A 20,533-nucleotide genomic window follows, 5' to 3' on the forward strand; every position below is an offset into this window, starting at 1 on the left:
AGGCAGCTGGGAAAATGTGAACAATGACTAGATATCTGGTGGTATTGAGGATTTACTGTTCTTTTAAAGTATTTTATCTGGATTCCCGTACCAGCAAGTGGCCCAAAAGAATAATAATAAAGTGTCTTAGGGTGTGTGTGAGTGTTGCACGTGTGTGTGCACATGTCTCTGAGGTAGGTGTGCATGTCTGTGTGTGTCTTAGTCCTTTCTGAGATATGTGCTCACATAGGTTCTGATGAAATGAAGAGGAGGGGCTGCTAATAGGAGCATTCTCGCAGCCCCCTCAGGCATGGAGGAGAGTGGCTCTCTGGGGTGGAAAGGCCTCATGAAATCTGAATGGGTTTCTCTGCTGGAATTAGTTCACTAGTCTCCCAATTGAGAAATGCGTTTAAATTATTCAACAAGGCTCTTTGATCCTGTCTGCTCAGCTGCACTTCATTTTGTTTTGCTCTGTGCAGAGAGAAGGGTTTGCAGTTGCCAGGCCACTTCCCAAAGCAATGAAAGGCACATCTTAGAGCATCTGATATGCCCAGCATGTTCTGTGTGAAAATGGCCTGATTTATTGCCACAAACAAGAGAAAGAACTTGTGGGAGGACAGGCTGCCACTAGTGACGCACTCGGGGGGTCAGGACAAGGTGGCTGCATGCATCATGGCAACTAACTGGGCTCACCTGCAGCTCCGTCAGCCTCCTTTTCCCCCTCCTTCCCACCAGCAGCCATTTCCTTTCTTGGAAATTTCAGAGGCACAGATGGAAGTTTAGACACCCTTGCCAAAAGCTGAATTCAGGAAACCTAGAATGTTCAAAACATCCCCATTGTTGGAGCAGGATTTAGCCAGACCCTGCCAGTCTCTCCGGGCCTCAGTGTGTCATCCTGTTGGTTTCCCCTCTGTGTTTCCCTTATCTCTGTGGGCTGAGCATCTCCAGACCTTAGCCAGGGGCCGCTGCCTCCTCCTATGAATAGGGTTCTGAATGTGCTTTTTTTCTGTTCCTTTTTCCAGAGGAACCTGAGCTGCCTGTGGATATGGAAACTATTAGCCTGGACAGAGATGCAGAGGTAATGCCTGCTGCTCGACCCAGCCTCAGGGGGCATGGTGATGGACCACCCCGACCATCAGGTTATCTTTTATGAAGGTGCCAGATTAGTAAGTGATTTCCATAGACAGGTCACCTAACCCTCCTGTGATTGGATCAGATTCCTGTATTCTTACTGTTTTTAATGCCAGTGATTGAAATCCCATCTATGTTCAACCCTTGAGGACTGTGTAGCAAATGAGGCACCTTGGCTCTTGAATTATGTGGGTCCAGTGATTATGGTGTATATGGTGGGGGTCCTCACATCCCCAGTCTCTGAAAAGCAGCATGCGTGAGGAAGACTGCCAGGAGGACACGCCCAGGTGCTGTGTCATAACTCCTGAGCTCGCAGCCAGTCACTGACAGTGACATTATAGGGGTGACCTGCTCAGAGCCCAGGGTTATGTTTTATGCTCAAGGGACTAGGATGTGAGAGAAAGGAGTCATATACCAATTGTTTCAAGGGTCAGTTTTACATAAAACTAATATAGCTAAGCCAAAGAGCTCTTGGCAGCTCCCCAGGTCACCACACCTGCCTCCCTGACCCTCTCCCTCACCTGCACCCGCCCTTCAGGCCTTCTGTGGTAGCACCTGCTCTAGGAAACAGCTCTTCAGGACCTTTGCTATAGCTGAACTACATCCCTTCTTTGTTTCAGGATGTTGATCTCAATCACTATCGCATTGGGAAAATCGAAGGGTTTGAAGTGCTGAAGAAAGTGAAGGTGAGAGGGACTCTGTCCTTTCCCACGAGGTGACTCTGCAACACTCAGAAGCTGTGGATAAACCCACAGCCAAGAGACCTGTCCTGCCATGGTCCATGTTCCCATCCCGTGGAAGGTGCTGGCCTATATCTAGACCTCATCAAAGATCTGTCTTTGTTTTGATCATGGCAGATGTTATAAAGCAGTCAAGGAGCGTGGGTGGCAGCCCTTCTGGAGCTGGCTTGCCTGAGCTCAGGCAGATAGAGATGCAGCCTTCAATTAAACACTCACCAAATGTTATAGCCCTTAACTCGGTTCAGTTAAATTTGTCCCTCAAAACTGAGCCCACTGAGGGTTCTTTCATTCTGCCAGGAAATGGCATCACTCCCAACCGCAGGCTGACCTCCCCCCCACCCCACCCCAGTAGGCCTGCTGGGCATGGGGCCTGCCTCCAGCTGCGTGACCTCGGGTGGGTGGGGCTGGGCCAGCTCAGCACCTTTGCCCACCTGCTTCTCTAAGGTTGGCACCTTCGGGAAAACAGGAGAATGAAGACAACATCCTGCCATGAAGAGGGCTTGTCACTTGTCCTCCGGTGTCACAGCTGACACTTTCTGTGGCCTTTCTGCTGCCTTTATCAATCCTTTTCTTGTCCCCCAGACTCTGTGCCTCCGTCAAAATTTAATTAAATGCATTGAGAACCTGGAGGAGCTACAGAGTCTTCGAGAGCTGGATCTTTATGACAACCAGATCAAGAAGATTGAGAATCTGGAGGCGCTGACGGAGTTGGAGTGAGTCATGAGACCCAGAGAAGACCCGGATGGGTAGGGGACGGGGATGAGTGGGGGGCGACCAATCTTCCCAGAACCAACCCCGGCTCTTGGCCCTTAGAAGGCCACCTCTGCCGCAGGGTCCTGCCCCACACCTGGCTCCCAGGTCTCTGTCTGCCTGTGTTTGGGGCTCCAGAGGGCATGGCAGCTTCATGCGTATCATTGTGTGCTGGACAGTCTTGACTTGCAAAGTTAACCTTTGATTGGAAGTGGGGACTTGTAGCAAGTGTCCATTCAAGGATAACGTCAAAATCAGGGAGAGGGGAAAGTTAACCTGAAATTTCGTTTTTTTGCCCTTTGAATATGTTTTTTTTTTTTTTTTTAATCAAAGAATGAATGATGTTTCTAATTTAAGGAGTCAGGTCCTAAGTATAACTTTACCCAGACTTCTGCCCTTTGTTGTGTGTTCATTTTAGTTTTGTTTTCAATTCAGCGTTAACGGGGTCCCTTCTGTGTGCAGAGCCTGGGAAGTTAGCTAAATTCTGAGATATGTGCAACCTGTGCTCATTTAAAAAAATATATTTTGCTTGTTCCCAGGATTCTAGATATTTCTTTTAATCTTCTGAGAAACATTGAAGGAATTGACAAGTTGACGCAACTGAAAAAACTCTTCTTGGTCAACAATAAAATCAGTAAAATTGAGAACTTAAGCAACTTACATCAACTGCAGATGCTAGAGCTGGGATCTAATCGCATCCGGGTAGGTGCAGACGGCACTAACTAGCGTCCACTCAGGGAGAGACATGTAGACTGAACAGTGATGCACGGAGGATGGGTGGTTGGCTTTATTTTTTTTATGGTGCTATGATTTTTTTTTTCAGGAACAGGGAAATTATTTTTTTAAGAAAAAATGCTAACAGGAAGTCAGTTAGAATATGCTCCCAAACTGAGGGGCCGAGCCTTTCCTCTGCACATAGATTTCAGTCGCCTCCATCATGATCCTAAGGCCATGGTCAGTCACTAAGGGGAGGGAAACTGAAGTCAAGCCAGTAAACAGTTATTAAACCACCTGCTATTTACAAGGCACCGTGAGGAGACCAGACGAGACGGCATGTTCCACCTGTGGTGGCTCACGGTTGAATAGAGGAACACACAATCAGCAAAGAGAAGCAATGAGGGAGGGTTTGGAAACTGGGCAAGAGGGGCAGAGAGCCATGGAATGAGGGCACTTGCCCCCAGGAATCCCAAGTGAGCATTTTAAAGACCTGGGGTCAGAGCTTCCAGCGTCTTACTTCTGTAGAGAGCTAGGCCCTTAGTGCACTTTAATGTGTGCTATGTAGAATAACGTAATAACGTGTCAGCTCAGAAGTTTAGAACTGGAAGGGACTTGAGAAATCTGCTAAACCCTGGGCTCTCAAACTGTGTTCCCCAGAATTCCAGAGCTCTGCAAACATGAGTGTTGGGAGCAAGCCCAAGAGGCAGGGCCTCGGGCCCTCCTGCATTTTTCTGTTTTTTCATACTGTACTCTCAAGTAAGATTTCACTGGGAGATTTTCATAGCAGATAAGTAACATGCCCAACATCACAGAGCTAAAATCCAGGTAGCTTGGTCTCCTGGTCCAGGCATCTCTCCTTTACCTGGTGTAGCTCATTGGCTACGCAGTACTAACTACTATTCTGTCTTCTTCACAGGCGATTGAAAATATTGACACATTAACCAGTCTGGAGAGTTTGTTTTTGGGAAAAAACAAGATTACTAAACTTCAGAACCTGGATGCACTTACCAACCTGACAGTCCTCAGTATGCAGGTATCACTACTCCCGAGCTTCCCACTCCCCCAAGCCCCGACAGGGCCAGAGCTGCTAAACACAGCCATGGTTTTTATCTTGTACTGCATCATGATCAGCACTTCGTTTCATTGTCAATAAGTGACTGAAACGTTAGATTAAACAGACTTCATACACACACACACACACCAAACTAAAATTTTATTCTTTAGGGGTCATGTTCCTTACCCAGTACCAGTCCTAGGTGGTTTTTTGTTAGAGGGGACTTGCTCAGAAGGTTGAGCTTGTCCTGAATCCTCCTGCACTGTCTGGCTCAATGACAGGAGCATGTCCTCCCTCACCGCACAGAGAGTAGAAGCCCCACTGGGCCTCCGTGCCTGGGACAGGTGCACGCCAGAGTGCGCTGAGGTTCCTGCTTACCTTTTCTGTCAGAAGCAGCTTAGTGGAATCAGGCCCTTGAAGCGTAATGTGATGGGTGCTCTGGGGACAGGCATGGCGTGGTGGGTCTCACCAGCCAGCAGGCGTGAGCACATGACAACCACACTTGCCAATTATAAAGTAGATGTTCTCTAAAAAAGTTCTTAAGGTCTAATTTGAGTTGTAATATATACTAAAAGAAATGGTAACTGATTTATTTTAATATTCAGTAATTTTGACATTTTGAAATTATTAAATTAATTCAGGTAAACCTTCCCCAAGTACATCTAAAAAAAAATGAGTTCTTTACATAAAAAAACTTTTAACTCCCGTGCATGAGTTTTAGCCCAGTACAGCAGACTGAAACTTTTGATCCTCTTTGTCTCTACACAAGTCCCATTCTAGCATATTTTAAATTAGATGCTTAAAGAATTCTTCAAGATAATAAGAAACCTCATTTTTTAAGAGCCATTTTATTTCTCACCCTCTGTGTTCTGATGGCTGTCGGCTCTCCCTCTTGCAGAGCAACCGGCTGACCAAGATTGAGGGTCTACAGAGCCTGGTGAACCTGCGGGAGCTGTACCTCAGCCACAACGGCATCGAGGTCATCGAGGGCCTGGAGAACAATGTAAGACGTCCGTCGGTCTGTCCTGAGGGTATGGGCGGAGGGGCGTGAGGGCAGGCAGCAGGGTGCCAGGGCAGGCAGCAGGGTGCCAGGGCAGGCAGCAGGGTGCCAGGGCAGGCAGCTGGCTGGCCAGCACACACTTGCCTCCAGGGCTGGCCTTGGGTAGACTCACTGCCTGGAGAGGTTTATTATAGAGATCTCTCCATCCTGATAACTGTGGGACTCCTCCTTATCTGGAGAAGGGCACGAGATGTGTGCTAGTTGGCCCTCTGCCCCCACGTGTGTGTTGAAGGGCTGACGCTTAGCGCTGCGGCCATGTGTGGGATTTTAGCTTAGGTGTCCACAGGTCCCCTCACAGGGGCAGCATTCACTGCATGTCCACTGTGCAATGTAGGCATTTTGGAAGATTTGAAAAAAGCAAACCCTACCTGCTCATAAACGCCCCTGTACTACAAAGGGTAGCCGTCCGTCCCCCTGCCCCTCCTGGCCACTGAACTTCCTGCCCCACCTCCAGCTGCCTCAGCCCCCACTTCCCAGCCCTCAGGGCCACAGGGCCAGCTCAGCTCTGCTCTTCACTGGCCCCTCCTCCCTTGGGGGCGCGGGCTTCCCACCCTCCCCAGCTCTCCTTGCTGACGCACACAAGAGACGCGTGCCCACAGAGGTTCCTGCCCTCCTCAGCTGCCTCCAGTTCAGCCTGCTTTTCCTCAGTACAGTATTCAAGACAAATAAAAGACTTTTTCTCTCTCAGTTTTACTGGGTTTTTTCTGTTTTGTTTAATGTAACCAGACTGGTCATTTTTTGTTATTGTGAACACAGTGTTTCCATCTCATTTAAGGCTCCTTTGGCCTTTGTGCCTCAGCTCCAGGCCTAGTTGCCATTATTAATGTTGATTTGGAGGATAAATCACGTCCCGAATTTCATTTCATCAACATGCGCATAAATGTTTAGAACAATTAGAGTTTGCCTGTGGAAAGTTGGTCACCGTCCTCCAACTGTGTGGTCAAAGTAAGAACCAGCGTGTAAACTAGGTGTTCACGTGTGCGGTGCAGGGTAATGAGTTGAGGTGTTCCTGAGAGGTGAGACAGTGTCTGGCTAGAGCGCAGGGACTGTAGACAGAAGGCCCTGGTGTGCACAGCAGGAGCCCCTGAGGAGTCCAGGCTTGTGGGGCCACCGGGCCCCTCCAGCTCCCCAGCCTCCTCATACAAGGTCCACACTGTGGGTCACTGGGAGATGGGCATGTCTGCAGCGAGTCCCCAGGTGAACGGGAAAGAAGCAATAATTCAGAATTTTGTCAGCGGGAGTGCTACACCATGGTCTTGGTTAAGCATCAGGTCATTCCTGGACCTCTGAAACAAATCAGAAAAAAAAACTGGCAGCGTTAGAGGTAATTATGCAGCTGCAGTATTCATCATGATCGAGTGTGACCATCTTTCCTCTGGGATCTTTTCAGCTAGAGATCAAATTCTCACCTGTATTTTCTTAATTTATCTGGAATTTATTGTTGTGGGAGGTAAGTAAATAAATGTACCTTTTTCCTAAATGGCAAATGCACTGTCCCAACAGCACTTATCAAACGACCCCTGTCGCTGACATCTCGTGACACCTGTCTTGTTCTGGAGCTGCGCTGCAATATTCTGGGCTCTTTCTTCCCATTGGTCTGGAGTGTGCTTGACCAGTCCATGACTGGCAGTTCCTGTGGCATTGTGGGTGTTCTAACCTCTGGGTGCCTGCTCTTCCCACCTTGTCCCCTTCTTTTTTTTTTTCCCCAAAAAACCATGAAATGGTGTTGAGTGTATGACATGTAAGTGCAATTCCCTGAGCTCAGAGTTAGGGTCCAGTTCTGCAGCCAGAGCCTGCCACCAGCTCCCTGCCCGTAGTGCTGACCCTTTGTGCTTGGGTTTCACGAGGTTCAAGTCCTACTGTGTGTTAGAGACCACTTTTGTCTTACCAGTTTCTGGGCTCACACACGTGATGTCCTCAAGCACCACAGAACGGGTGCGGGTGCTAGAGGGAGCTGCCCTCTGGGGGCCTGGCTGCCATGCTTCTAAAACGTTCTCCCAAGGCCCTTTGTGCTCTGAAACCCCCTGAATTCCTCCCAGTGCGTTATAGAGCTCGGCACTCTGAGCAGACCTGAGCACCAAGACAAGACGGTTTGAAGGCACTGTCTCAGCTGCGTGCCAGTGCCCAAGCTCACACGAGACACATCATGGTGACTGCATAGTGTGCTGGAGAATGGCGGGTCTTGTGCCTGTGCACATCTGTGACTTGGCCAGCACTTGCAGCACAGATGCCTGGTGCTGGTGTGATACTGGATGGCATGGCCGGGCCCTCAAGGAGCTCAAAGGCCATGGCCATAGTACCTTTGAGTCAACAGAGCTGCTGGCTGATGCTTCTATGTGTGAGTTTTGTTTTTATTTTATTGAGACATTTTTAAACTTTCTCTTAAAATGTGGCAGGATTTGGAATCAGAATACCAGGAATGCAGTAAAAAATAGAAGAAGAGAACACTCAGTCAGAATGGGGGGTTGGGGGGTAGTGAGGGCAGAGGGAAGGGAACGTGCTTTTGCCAGAGGCTCTCAGCCAGCTTGTAAATGTTTTCCTTTTGATTTTAGAAAAACTTGCCAATTGGTTAGTATTAGACACTGTAGCAAGCAGAGAAGCTTTAACAGACTTAATCTTCACCACAAAATGGTTCTTCTGTAAATCTTGAAACTCTGTAAACTTTAAAAAAATTATTGCCCAGGCTTAGCTGTTGTGTACTAAAAAGTGAGTTTCTAGTTTGCATTTTTTTTTTTTTTTTTTTTTTTTTTTGTCCTTTTTTTTTGTGACTGCGCTCAGCCAGTGAGCGAACCGGCCATCCCTATATGGGATCCAAACCCGCGGTGGGAGCACTGCTGCGCTCCCAGCATGGCACTCTCCCGAGTGAGCCACGGGGGTCAGCCCTAGTTTGCATTTTTAGAACAGAAGATCATGAACACACATGCTGTCTCCTGGCGGAAGCATGCACTTCCCACAGCCTGGGACACTGTCCTCAGGTACTGGGTATCTGCTCCCTTCCTGCTTTGGTCAGTTGTGAGCTCCAGGGGGCCAGAGACCCGGTCTCCCTCCACTCCCAAGCTTTCCTTCCTCTGCACCCTTGTCCCTGGTGGCCTCTTTCTAGACCAGAGGGCCTGCGTCTGGAGCATGGGCTGGGGTATGAGAGTGCATCCTCTCCCACCTCTGCTGCGTGCCTGGGCAGCTTCTCACCCTCACTGAGCCCTGGGTTCCCTGTCCCTAAACAAAGACAGGAATTCTGTTTTGAGGATTACTTTGTATCATACATTTCCTCTTGATAAGTGTTACTGCATTCATCACCCCTTCATCAAAGCCCATCTCAGCCCCGAGTCACTGAGCTCCTCCCAGGACCATCAGTCTCACTGGGGTCTCAGTGGAGAGGGACCTGGGTACACAGGACTTGGAGTCTGGCACAACCAGTTTCAAGTCCAGGGATAATGGAAGCTTGGTGAGGTGCTGGGAGGGTTCTGTGTGGAAGTGCTGGAGCCACATCTGGCCCAGAGAGAGCTACAGGAGGTGGGCAGGCCTCATCCCTTCCTTAGCATGCCCCTGTTCTGTGAAAGCACGAGGCTCACCCCACAGCCCTGTGCTCAGCACCGCACACCACATGTGTGGCCACGCAGCCATTGTTGAACTGAGGTAACCCAGGAATATATTTATTTCCTATTTTAGAACAAACTCACAATGTTGGACATCGCGTCAAATAGAATCAAGAAGATTGAAAATGTCAGCCATCTAACAGAGCTGCAAGAATTCTGGGTAAGTTGAATACATGCTGAGATTGATGATGCTTTGACTGGACTGGTCACATTGAGTAAAAGGTCATGTAAATGAATACAGGGTTGTCTGGCCCTGTAAGCCTTGATGCTGAGCAGTCAGGCATGTCATGGGATGTGGGGTAGACCTTCTTGCAGGTTTGTACTGGTGGTGTCTGTGGTCTTGCTCCTCAGAGCATGATCCACAGTGAGCTTGTTAGGAATGCAGAATCTTGTGCCCCACGATATACCAGGTGCAGACTGAATCAAAATCTGCACTCCAACAAGATTCCAGGTGATTGCGGTGCACATGACTGTTTGGGAAGTCCTGACCTATATATGGTTAAACCCAAGAATTGTTTGACTAAAAGGTTTCCATACCCCAGCGGAGGAGGCAAATACCTTCACTGCAAATATGTCCCAGCACAACAGAAGGAACAGTTGGGTGGGTTTCTGCAGTTGATCATCGTGGAATTTGCCTGTTTCCGTCTGGTAGTTGCAGGTGTGATTTTGAGAGTAGTGTTACAGAGCAGCGGGGAGAGAGGTAGGAAACAAGAAGAGGTCTTTGCAGCTCCCCTAAACGGTTGGGAAATGATCACCAAGTTGAAGTCCTCAGTGTTAGAATTCCACTAGGGAGTTCTCCTAAGGCTTATTGACTTCCCCTAGCATGTGGCCCCTGTGGGGACCATGTCACACATGTCACCCTGTGATGCTGTGGATTGAATGTTGTCCTTGGATGCATCAGTCTGATCCCAGCCTCATGCTGAGTCTAAGGCATGATTCTTCCTGGTCTAGCCGTGCTGCTGACCCTGCATATGTCCTGTGCATTTCCCTTTCCCCATCTTAAAAGATTGTCCCATTTTCCCTAGAACACAAGTGACCTGCTATGGAAATGTCCCTTGTCCCTTACTAATACTGTCAACCTAAATTAACAGAGGGAGATTCTCCAAAGATTATGAGTTTATTTGGGAATGAGCAGAAGCATCACAGTGCAGAATTCATGTGCCATGGCACCACTGGCATGTTCCAGGAGGCTGAGGTAAGGAGGAGCTTTTGAAGGCAAAGGGAAGAATACGCATAGGTTGATCTGAAACAAAGAGAATGTGGGTTACAGGAGCTTATTTCAGGAGTTGATGCCAGTTCACCAGTGGAGACTGTGTCAGGCAAGTGTTCTTGTGCATCTGCCTATCTTCCCCTGTGACTCAGGTAGCAAGCTGCAATTTGAAAAGTTCTTGGCAAAAATTCTTGTTACAGGCATATGTGCATTAGAGCCCTTCAGAGAGTCTTTGTGATAGTTCTCATCACAGGCATGTGTGCCTGAGGGCCCTTCCTTCTTAACCTCCTGGCTCTGTTTTGTTGGGTTTGGCATAAGTGATTCAAACTTGCTATTGACAACATTCACAATACCACTGAGTCTTGGGTAGTGTCATAATATGGCACCAGAGCATGTCCGGGAAGACCAAAACCAGAATTTGGTGGGTGGTGAAGGTGTCCTAGGCCAGGGGGAGACAAGTGAGACTCCATGAGCCCAGGTGGGTCTAGGTACAGCCCACCCCTGCAGGAAAGTGTGACTGGTGATAGGCTGGTTGGATCAGAGCACAGAGAGTTGGCACCAAAGAAGCCAGGGAACCACAAAGAAAAACCAAACAACAGGAATAAGGAGTCCAGAGACAGAGGACCTGGGTAACAGGGAAAGGACACCAGGCAGAAAATTGAGGAAGCAGTCTTGGGAAACCAGCTGATACTGAAGCAATGTTTCTGAAATTTACGATTCCTTCTGCGTGCCCTGCCAAGGGACAGAGCCTGAGGCAGAGTTTTGAGAACACACAGAGGGGCCAGCTGGGCACCCCAGCTATCAAGGAGACAGGCAGGCTGGTGATCAATTTCCAGGGGCTGGATAGTATCTAACCCTGTAACACAGAGAGGAATCTAGTTTCTTAGACAAACAGACAAAGGCAGTAAAAATAGCTAGAATTTGTACAGTGCTTTATGGTGTCCAGACTGCTTTCCATTCTGATCTAATAATTATCACTACAACCTTGTGAATAAGGTGATATTACCCTATTTTGTTTTGTTTTGTTATTTTTTTATTTTTTTTTTAGAAAAGATGACCAGTAAGGGGATCTTAACCCTTGACTTGGTGCTGTCAGCACCACGCTCTCCCAAGTGAGCTTACTGGCCATCCCTATATAGGGATCCAAACTCTTGGCCTTGGTGCTATCAGCATCACACTCTCCCAAATGAGCCACGGGCTGGCCCTGGTATTACTCCATTTTGAAGGTGAGGAATTGGATTCCAGGAAGGGAAGTTGCAAACTAGGAACTGTCAAACTCAGTTCAAATCCAATATCTAATTCTAATATCACATTTTAGATGTACTCATCTAGTCCCTAAGGAAGTAATAGGAAACCAATCCTAATAAGTTTTTAATAACCCAAATACTATGTTTGTTGATTTTCTGTCTGTTCTACCAATTACTGAGGGGAGAATGTTGAAATCTTTCAGCTATACTTGTCGATTTATCTATTTCTCTTTTCAGTTCCATCAGTTATTGCTTCTCATACTTTGAAGGTCTGTTATCAGGTGCATACACATTTAGGATTATAATGACTTCCTGGAGAATTGATCCCTTTATCATTTGAAATCTTCTTCTCTCTTGCTGTCCTGTTTATCCTTGTCCTAGAAATCTGCCTCGTCTGTTTTAATATAGCCACTTCATCTACTATCTTATGATTACTTGTTCTCATGGAATCTTTCTCCATCCATTTATTCTTTTTTTTTTCTTTTTGGCAGCTGGCCAGTACGAGGATCAGAACCTTTGATCCTGGTGTTATGAGCACCATGTCCTTCCAAGTGATCTATCCATTTATTCTTCACTCATGTCTTTGTAATTAAAATGTTTTTCTTGTAGATAATGTATAGTTAGGTCTTACTTTTTTATCCAGCTTGACAATCTCTGCCTTTTAAATGAAGCGTTTAGACTGCTTACATTTAATGTAATTACATTTAACTGCATTTTGTGTAATGGTTGGGTTTAAGTCCACTGTCTTGCTATTCGTTTTTTATTTGTCTTCTATTCTTTGTTCAAGACTCAAGGGGAAACCATGTGGATTACTGGAACTTTCCTTCCTACATAGCGCACTCCTATCTAGAAATTTCAGCTGCTTCTGCCTCCCCGAATTGTAATCACCATGCCCATTCATTATGGTCACCAGGCTCTGCCTGGGTCCCCTTCCTCAGGGTCCAGAAAGTTCTTCCAGACAAAGGCCAAGGCGACCATAGAGCTCACCTCATTTATTCCATTTCTCACAGGAGTCACTGTCCTGCAGTGCCCATTGTCCAATGTATGATAACAATTGTTTCATGTATTTTGTCCTGTTTTTTTTTAGTAGTTTATGACAAAGAGGCAAGTCCAGCACCAGTTGGTCCATCATGGCTTGAAGCAGAAGTCCTGCTTATTCACTAAATAGTGTCTCTGTTCTGCCCCCACCCCACCACCCCCAGCTCTAGAACGTAAGCTTCGTGAGGGCAGGGGATTTGTCTGTCTTATTTACTCTTTTCCCTCTCAATTTTTCTTATTGTGGTAAGATACACATAATATAAAACTTACCATCTTAACCATTTTTAAGCATACATTTCAATGGTATTAAATACATTCATAATATTGTGCAGCCATCACCACATCTGTTTTCATTTCTCTTTCCATCTTATGAAAGTAAACTTCTGTACCCATTAAACAGTAGCTCTCCACTCTCCCACCCCAGCCCCTGGCAGCCACCATCCTACTTTCTGTCTCTACGATTGGACCACTATAAGCACTTCCTGTAAATGGGATCACACAGTATTTGTCTTTTTTGTGTCTGGCTCATTTCATTCAGCATAACTTCCTCAGGTTTCATCAATGTTATAGATGTGTTGATTTCCTTCTGTTTCAGGGCTAAATAATATTCCATTGTATGTGTATGGTTTGTTCTCTCGTATCTCACCAGCACTTAGAATAGCCTGACATGTACTTGGTTGAAGGAAGGTTGGTCAGTTGGGATGAGGCCAACGGTAGATAACATTGAAAAACATGCTTACACACACGTGTCAGACGAAGGTTAATATCCTTATACTAAAACAGCTCATGCAAAGGTGCCATTTGAAAACCAGGCATAGAACATGAATAGGCAATTCACAGAGGGAGAAGTAACTGTTGCTTATAAATACATAGAACATTTCCTATCTCATTGATTTTTTAAATACACTAAAACAATGAGATGCCTGCTTTGCCTGTCAGGTTGGCAGAGACTTGTAGAAGGCAGTTGCAGCCATCTGCAACACAGCAGATGCTCATGACTACTGAGGTGACCTGTTCAGTACATGTTCTTTTTTAAAAAAAGATAACTGGTAAGGGGATCTTAACCCTTGACTTGGTGTTGTCGGCACCACGCTCACCCAGTGAGCTAACCAGCCATCCCTATATAGGACCCGAACCCACGGCCTTGGTGTTATCAGCACCACACTCTCCCAAGTGAGCCACGGGCCAGCCCTCCTCATGGACTTTTAAATAGATATATTATTTTTAAGAAAAAAATGGAGGATTCTACTTTATATATTTCCCTGACATCTACTTTTTTTCACTTAAGATATCATGGAGACCATTCTAACCAAGATTAGAAAAGCAGAAGTGAAAAAAGTAAAAACATATATATCTAATCCTATAAAAATTCAAAACGTTTTGCATGGTAAGTGTCCAGTGGTACCTGAAAGGTTAGGTTGATGTTCTGTAATGTACAAAAAGCTCTTAAAAGTGACAGGAAAGCAATCCAATAGAAAGCAGATGGAGGATAGGAACGGACAGTTCACAAAAGTGGTGTGTTTCACCTCGGCCACAGATGAAACATTGCACCTTGGCAGTCGGGCCAGGAAGGGAGGTGCGGTGGGGCTGAGATGTGTGCACAGTGCAGAATGCAGGGCCCAAGACCAGTCGTGCACTGCGCAGCCCAGACCTCTTCCCTGTAACATAGGGGAAGGCAGACATCACAGTGACCAAAAGCAGTAGCTGGGTGGTGGAAACATTTGACCGAAAAGTGTTCCTGCCCCTGTGGTGTCTAATGCCAGTGCTCTTAGAGCCCATCTGCCTGCCACCCACTGGTATGGGAGTGTTCCTAGGACCCTCCCTGATTGTTGGCAAATGCTGCCTGCTCATTGAAGCCAAAGGAAGCGTCTGGGTTAGACTGTGGTGCTGGTCTGCCCCATGCTGCAGCTGTGAGTGGCGAGTGGCCTTGTGCCAGTGTACCTGACCACCTGTTATCTTAGGGTGAGCTGCAGGGAATCAGAGGGAGGTGGAGGCTGCCCCACGAGAGGCTGTGCAGCTCCACCATGGCACCTATGGGCCAACCTGGCATCCTGTTCCAGGGCTGGTCATGGCTCCCTCCTAAAATTTGATTAGTTTTCATTTGCATTCCTTTAATTACAGATGAGTCAACCCTGACTTCTCTGTTTTAGCCATTTTTTCCTTTTGTCAGTTGCATCTTGTACCTTTTGCTAGCTTTAGTCTTGCCATTTTTGCCTTTTTATTATTAACTTTAAAAGATCATTATCTGTGAGTGATGCTGAACTTTTATACATCATCTGTACTGCAAACACTTCTCCAGTTTCTCACTGGTCTTCAGTGTTCTTTAGGGTACTTAGGTAGTTGTAACTATTGCATGGACAAATATATCTTTTCTTCAGTTTTTTGCCTTTGCTATCAATTTAGAAAAGGTTATAAACCCAAAGCTTATAAAAACATTTACTTGATTTTCTCTTAAAATTTTGTTTTATATTTTATGAATATATCTTTTCTCCAATTTAGGGCATAATAAATAAATTGCGATATATCCATATGATGAAATACTATGCCACCATAAAATAAGGCCTTCAAATGAGGTTTGTAAAGTATATTTACAAATGCTTATGATATAGTAGTAATGAAAAAGAAAAGGAAGATACAAAATATTTTTGGTGAGATCTGGTTGTTCTTACATGCAATGAATGTGGACACACACACACAGGTAGAAAAAAAGGCTAGAAGGAAATATGCCAATTGAGAAGCCCTTATGGGTGGTTGATTTTTCTTTTTTCTTCTATGCTCTTTAGTTCTTCTAAGTTTTTCTATAATGAAGATGTATTTCTTTCACAACTGAAAAAAGAAGTTTAGAAAAATATGTTCTCGGGGCCAGCCTGTGGCTCACTTGGGAGAGTGTGGTGTTGGTAACACCAAGGCCACAGGTTCAGATCCCTATATAGGGATGTCCGGTTGGCTTACTTGGGAGAGCGTGGTGCTGACAACACCAAGTCAAGGGTGAAGATCCCCTCACTGGTCATCTTATAAAAAAAAAAAAGAAAAATATGTTCTAAAAGAATATGAGGTAGAACTTATATGCGGTATCAACCTGTTGAAATATATATGCTTTAAAAAAAAAGCTGGAAGAAAATATAACAACATATCAACTGTGTTTTTCTTTTTGTGGCAAGATCATACGTGATTTTAGTATGCTTTTCTATATTTCCCATTCTTTGGCAATGAGCATTTTTATTCGGGGAACAACAGAAAAGACAGATGTATTTTTGCGTATGTTTTTAAATGAAGACTGAGTTGAGATTAGGCAGGCTGTTGAAGAACCTCGTGGCTGACAGGAGCTCTTGAGGGCCAGTGGAAGGGAGCCCTTCCAAAGCTGTCGCCATGTTGCTGATGATAGGGACTGCAGCAGGGGCGGAAGGAAAGGAGTGAGCTCAGGAGAACCGTAGAGGGAGCATCCGCAGATCCACTCAGTGGGAGAAGGGTCACGGGCAACCGAGGTTCCAGCCGGAAAGACATGGGAGTGAAGCCACACACCGTAGCCTGGACTGACCCTGCAGGAGGAAGGCGGCAGCTGCGTTGGGAGCTGTCCTGACAGCTTCCTCTTCAGTAGCTTATGACTGCTTGCAAAAGTCAGCATGGACAAATTCCAAAGGAACAGTACGCTCCCTAGCACAGAGAGACGATGTGTAGGCAGACGACAGATAAACGTGTAATTTATAAATAAAAACGTCGTGTGTTTTCTTTTTTCCAGAGAAACACTGGAAGCTTAAAGTAATATAAATGGTACCCATGGCGCATGGGGGCAAGGTGGAGGGTACGGGGATGGAGTGAGACTTCTCTGGATATGCCTTTTTATATCATTTTGGCTTTCAAGTCAAGTAGATGCTTTACACATTAAAAACAATTTTTAACCTAAAAAGACTGAAACAAAAGAACTTAGTATTTCAGATTGATACTATAATCACAGAAAGAAAAGAATTATTTCAAGTAACTTTGAAAACAGTACTCTTTGTGGCCTTTGTGAGGTATATTCTAAGAACAAAAATACTCAAAAGATCTCACTCAGTAGTTTTGTTAGTGGTAATGCTGGTATTATAATTTTGAAGCTGTTTTAAATACGTTATTGAATAAATAAATACGTTAATGTGAGTAGGGTCCTAACTAACATTCCATGTACAAGAAAATACAAATGTACGATCAAGAAGTTAAGGAAAAAAAACTGTAACGTTAGCTGTGAATTTGGAGCCGGTTTTAGCCATGAGGGAGTAACAGCTGTCAATCTTACCATCTCGCCACAAACCACTGTGAAAGTGGCTGCGTGTCTGTAGCCACAGTTTCCGCAGTGAGCCTTGAGAGGAGGGACACCCAGGGGCTGAGTGCCACCCTCACCTGCCCTCTGCCATAGAGCAGCCGGCTCCCTGGGCAAAGGAAACATGTTGGAGTTTGGGCTGCTGGGGGGCTGCAACTTTCAGGGCAGGTTACCAGAGAGGATGTTGCTGCACGGGAATGGAGCCCTAGAAGTGAGCATAGGTGTTTTCCTCAGCTGAAGAATCTGCGTCCATGCAGAGCAGACTCAGAAGGCAGAGGACAGCTCCTGGGGGGCTGCAAACCAGGTGGAGGGTCTTGCGCTCCTACCGTGCTTAGATACACTGGCGTTCTGGCCTGCCAGAGCGGAGGGGCTCCACGAAATCCACACAGCCCACGTGAGGAGGAAAGAAAGCCTCTCATAGTCTCCAACCAAGCTCTTCCAGAACAAAGCTTTTCCAAGGAGAACCACAAAATTCAGCCTTTCCCCAATGGAACAGCCACAGTATCCACTAATAAAGCCACCAGCTGCTCGAAGAAGCAGGAAAACATAACATATGACAAGCAGGAAAAGTGTCGACAGAAATTGTGGCAGGCAGTTGCTAACGGAGCCCCCAGTGATCCTCGACTGCCTTGTGTGGTCAACTTCCCATGAGTCCAGCTGGACCTAGAGACTCATTTGTAACAATGGAATACAGCAGAAGAGATGGATCTCACTTCCAAGGTCAGGTTACACAGACTGGCATCTGCCTTCTGGGCTCTCTCTTGCTCTCTCTCTCTCGGATCCCTGGCTTTAGGTGGAGTGAGAAAAGCCTCCTTTGATGCCAGCAGCATACAGGGTGCACATCCTCTTTGTTAAAATGTCATACGGATTTTCAAAAAAAAGTGATTTTGACATTCGACTAGTTTACGAAATGTATCGTAAGAATTCTCCAACATATCTGTTTTGTTTAAAATGCTGTTGAATTGGAGTAATAAATGTAAATTTTCAACATAAATATCAGCCTTAAAAACATTGTAATGGGAAATACATGCATCCTATATATGTGCATGCAAAATGCATGTATACAAAACCCGGGTTTGGGTCTCAAAAACCAAGAGACAGTCTGCTGGCAGAGCATCATGAGGGAGATGTTCTATAGCACAGTTGCAATGATTGATTCAGGCGAGGGTCACCAACAGATGCTAAAATCATTGGGGAAGGGTGTCGAAGAACTGGATATTTATACACGTGCCGAGGTATCACCCCACAGAGAACTTGCCAATTGCCAAGGGGAAAATGTGTTCCCAGAGTCATCTGGGTTCCCCTGCTAGTCTGCATGATAAACTTAGCATCTGCAGTAGTGAGACAGCCTGATGCTATGTGTTCCCAAAATGATTCATCTATGCATGTACTTACCAAAAATGTTTAATCTGGTCTAACGAAGCAATTAGGCCTAAATTCAAGTTCACAGGAAATATAAGAGCTAGAGGAACAAACTAAAGACACTACAAGGAAACAAGCAGATAAATCCAGGATGAGGGACATTCTGTAGGACAGTTAATCTAGATTTCTTCAAAAAGTCAATGTCACTAAAAAACATGTGGGAAGATGATAATACTGTAGGTTAGAAGAGACTAAAAATTGTGTCTCTGGGGAAAGATGCTTTAAAAAACACACATGCACTCCCAAATCCTGCTCCCTCACTTCCCAACTGTAAAGAACTGAAAGGAGAAACATAGACTGTTTTCTATCAGTGAGTGTAACATCTTTGCTGCAGCCTGAGACTCAGGAGCTTCTGGAATGTCAAAGGAGAAAATAAAGGTAATATTTTTTAGTTCTATTTTGGAACAATACAGGTCCTGCAGAGACAACGTGCCCTGTGGCACCAGTGTGCAACCAACCAGGTAGGCCTCAACGCCTCCAGACCCCATCCCCAGCCTGGCCGAGTGTGCACCGACCAGAGAAGCGCCCCACCGGAGAGGCCCAAGTCCCGCGGAGACCACACACCCCGTGGTGCCAGCGCATGACCTAGCAGGACGGTCTCATCCCCACCGGACCCCGTCCCCAGCCCGCCCAAGTGCACGCCGACCAGAGAGGCGCCTCCCCGGAGAAGCCCGAGACCCATGGCAACCACATGCCCAAGGCGCCAGCTGGCGACTGAGCAGACACTGAGGCAGCTGTGCCAAATTGGCAGCCCTGGCAGGATCCTAGCCAGACAATAGTGTTGAACCAGTGGACTGTGAAATCCCTTGCCACAATGACTAAACATCAAAGGAAAGATACCAGAAATATGAAAAATCAAGAAACTACACCACCAAAGGGTAATAACTCTCAAGCTCTAGATCCTATAGAACAAGAAGCCCTTGAAATGACTGACAAGGAATTTCGAGTGTTAATTCTAAGGAAACTAAATGAGATACATGAAAACTCAGCTAGACCACACGATGAAACGAGGAAAAGTATACAGGACCCGAAAGAAGAAATGTACAAGGAAATCAATGCCCTGAAAAAGAATGTAGCAGAGCTTGCAGAGCTGAAGAATTCATTCAATGAAATAAAAAACAACAGAGAGTTTAACCAGCAGGCTTGCAGAAGCAGAAGAGAGAACTTCTGACCTTGAAGATGGGCTGTTTGAAATAACACAGGCAGACAAAAAAAAAGAAAAAAGAATTTAAAACATTGAAGAAAATCTGAGAGAGATATCAGACAACCTTAAATGCTCAAATATCCGAGTTATGGGTATTCCAGAGGGGAGGAAAAAAGAGATTGCATAGAAAATATATTAAACAAAATAGTGGCAGAAAACTTCCCAGGTATAGGAAAAGACACAGATCTTCAGATTCAGGAAGCTCAATGATCCCCAAATGTATTCAACCCAAAAAGGTCTTCTCCAAGACATGTTATAGTCAAATTGTCAAAATTCAAAGACAAAGAGAGACTCTTAAAAGCTGCAAGAGGGAAGTATCAAATCACCTATAAGGGAGCCCCAATCAGACTAACATCAGATTATTCATCACAAACCCTAAAAGCCAGAAAGGAATGGGATTATATATTCAAACTACTAAAAGACAGAGATTGCCAGCCAAGAATACTCCACCCTGCCAGGCTATCCTTCCGAAATGAAGGGCAAATAGTATATTTCTCAGACAAACAAAAACTGGGAGTTCACCACCACACCACCACCCTTACAGGAAATTCTCAAGGGAATACTAGGTTATGTACCTGAAAAATAACTACCACTGCCATAAAAACTGAAGAAAAATCAAAACCCACTAGTAAAATAAAAATGCCAACAATGAAGAGGAAAAAAGTTTATCTACAACCCTAGAAACCAACAAATACAGAAGACAAACAGTAAATCAGAAAGAAAGGAGCAAAAGATACTTAAGACATCCAAACAAAAATCAATAAAATGCTAGGAGTAAATCAACACTTTTCAATAACAACTCTTAATGTAAAAGGATTAAATTCCCCAATCAAAAGACACAGACTGGTGGGATTAAAAAGGAGGACCCAACTATATGCCGCCTTTAAGAGACCCACCTCACCTACAAAGACTCGCATAGACTAAGAGTGAAAGGATGGAAAAAGATTTACCATGCAAACAGAAATGAAAAACAAGCTGGAGTAGCTATTCTTATATCTGTTAAAATAGATTTTAAACTAAAAACCATAAAAAGAGATAATGAGGGCCACTACAGAATGAAAAAAGGATTCATCCATCAAGAAGACATAACA

The 20,533-nt window shown here is 45.4% G+C and overlaps 1 protein-coding gene across 1 annotated transcript in view; it reads left to right on the forward strand.

Moving 5' to 3' along the window:
* Positions 1-20,533, forward strand: part of PPP1R7 (protein phosphatase 1 regulatory subunit 7) — a 35,961-nt gene that overhangs the window by 5,865 nt on the left and 9,563 nt on the right. The window contains exons 3-9 of the mRNA XM_063098778.1: positions 1,002-1,057; positions 1,731-1,796; positions 2,433-2,563; positions 3,140-3,302; positions 4,234-4,350; positions 5,270-5,374; positions 9,098-9,184. Coding sequence (XP_062954848.1) covers positions 1,002-1,057; positions 1,731-1,796; positions 2,433-2,563; positions 3,140-3,302; positions 4,234-4,350; positions 5,270-5,374; positions 9,098-9,184 — 725 coding nt within the window. The remainder of the gene's footprint in view (positions 1-1,001; positions 1,058-1,730; positions 1,797-2,432; positions 2,564-3,139; positions 3,303-4,233; positions 4,351-5,269; positions 5,375-9,097; positions 9,185-20,533) is intronic.

The sequence above is a fragment of the Cynocephalus volans genome, chromosome 1 (genome assembly GCF_027409185.1).
Source record: "Cynocephalus volans isolate mCynVol1 chromosome 1, mCynVol1.pri, whole genome shotgun sequence".
Lineage (NCBI taxonomy): Eukaryota > Metazoa > Chordata > Mammalia > Dermoptera > Cynocephalidae > Cynocephalus > Cynocephalus volans.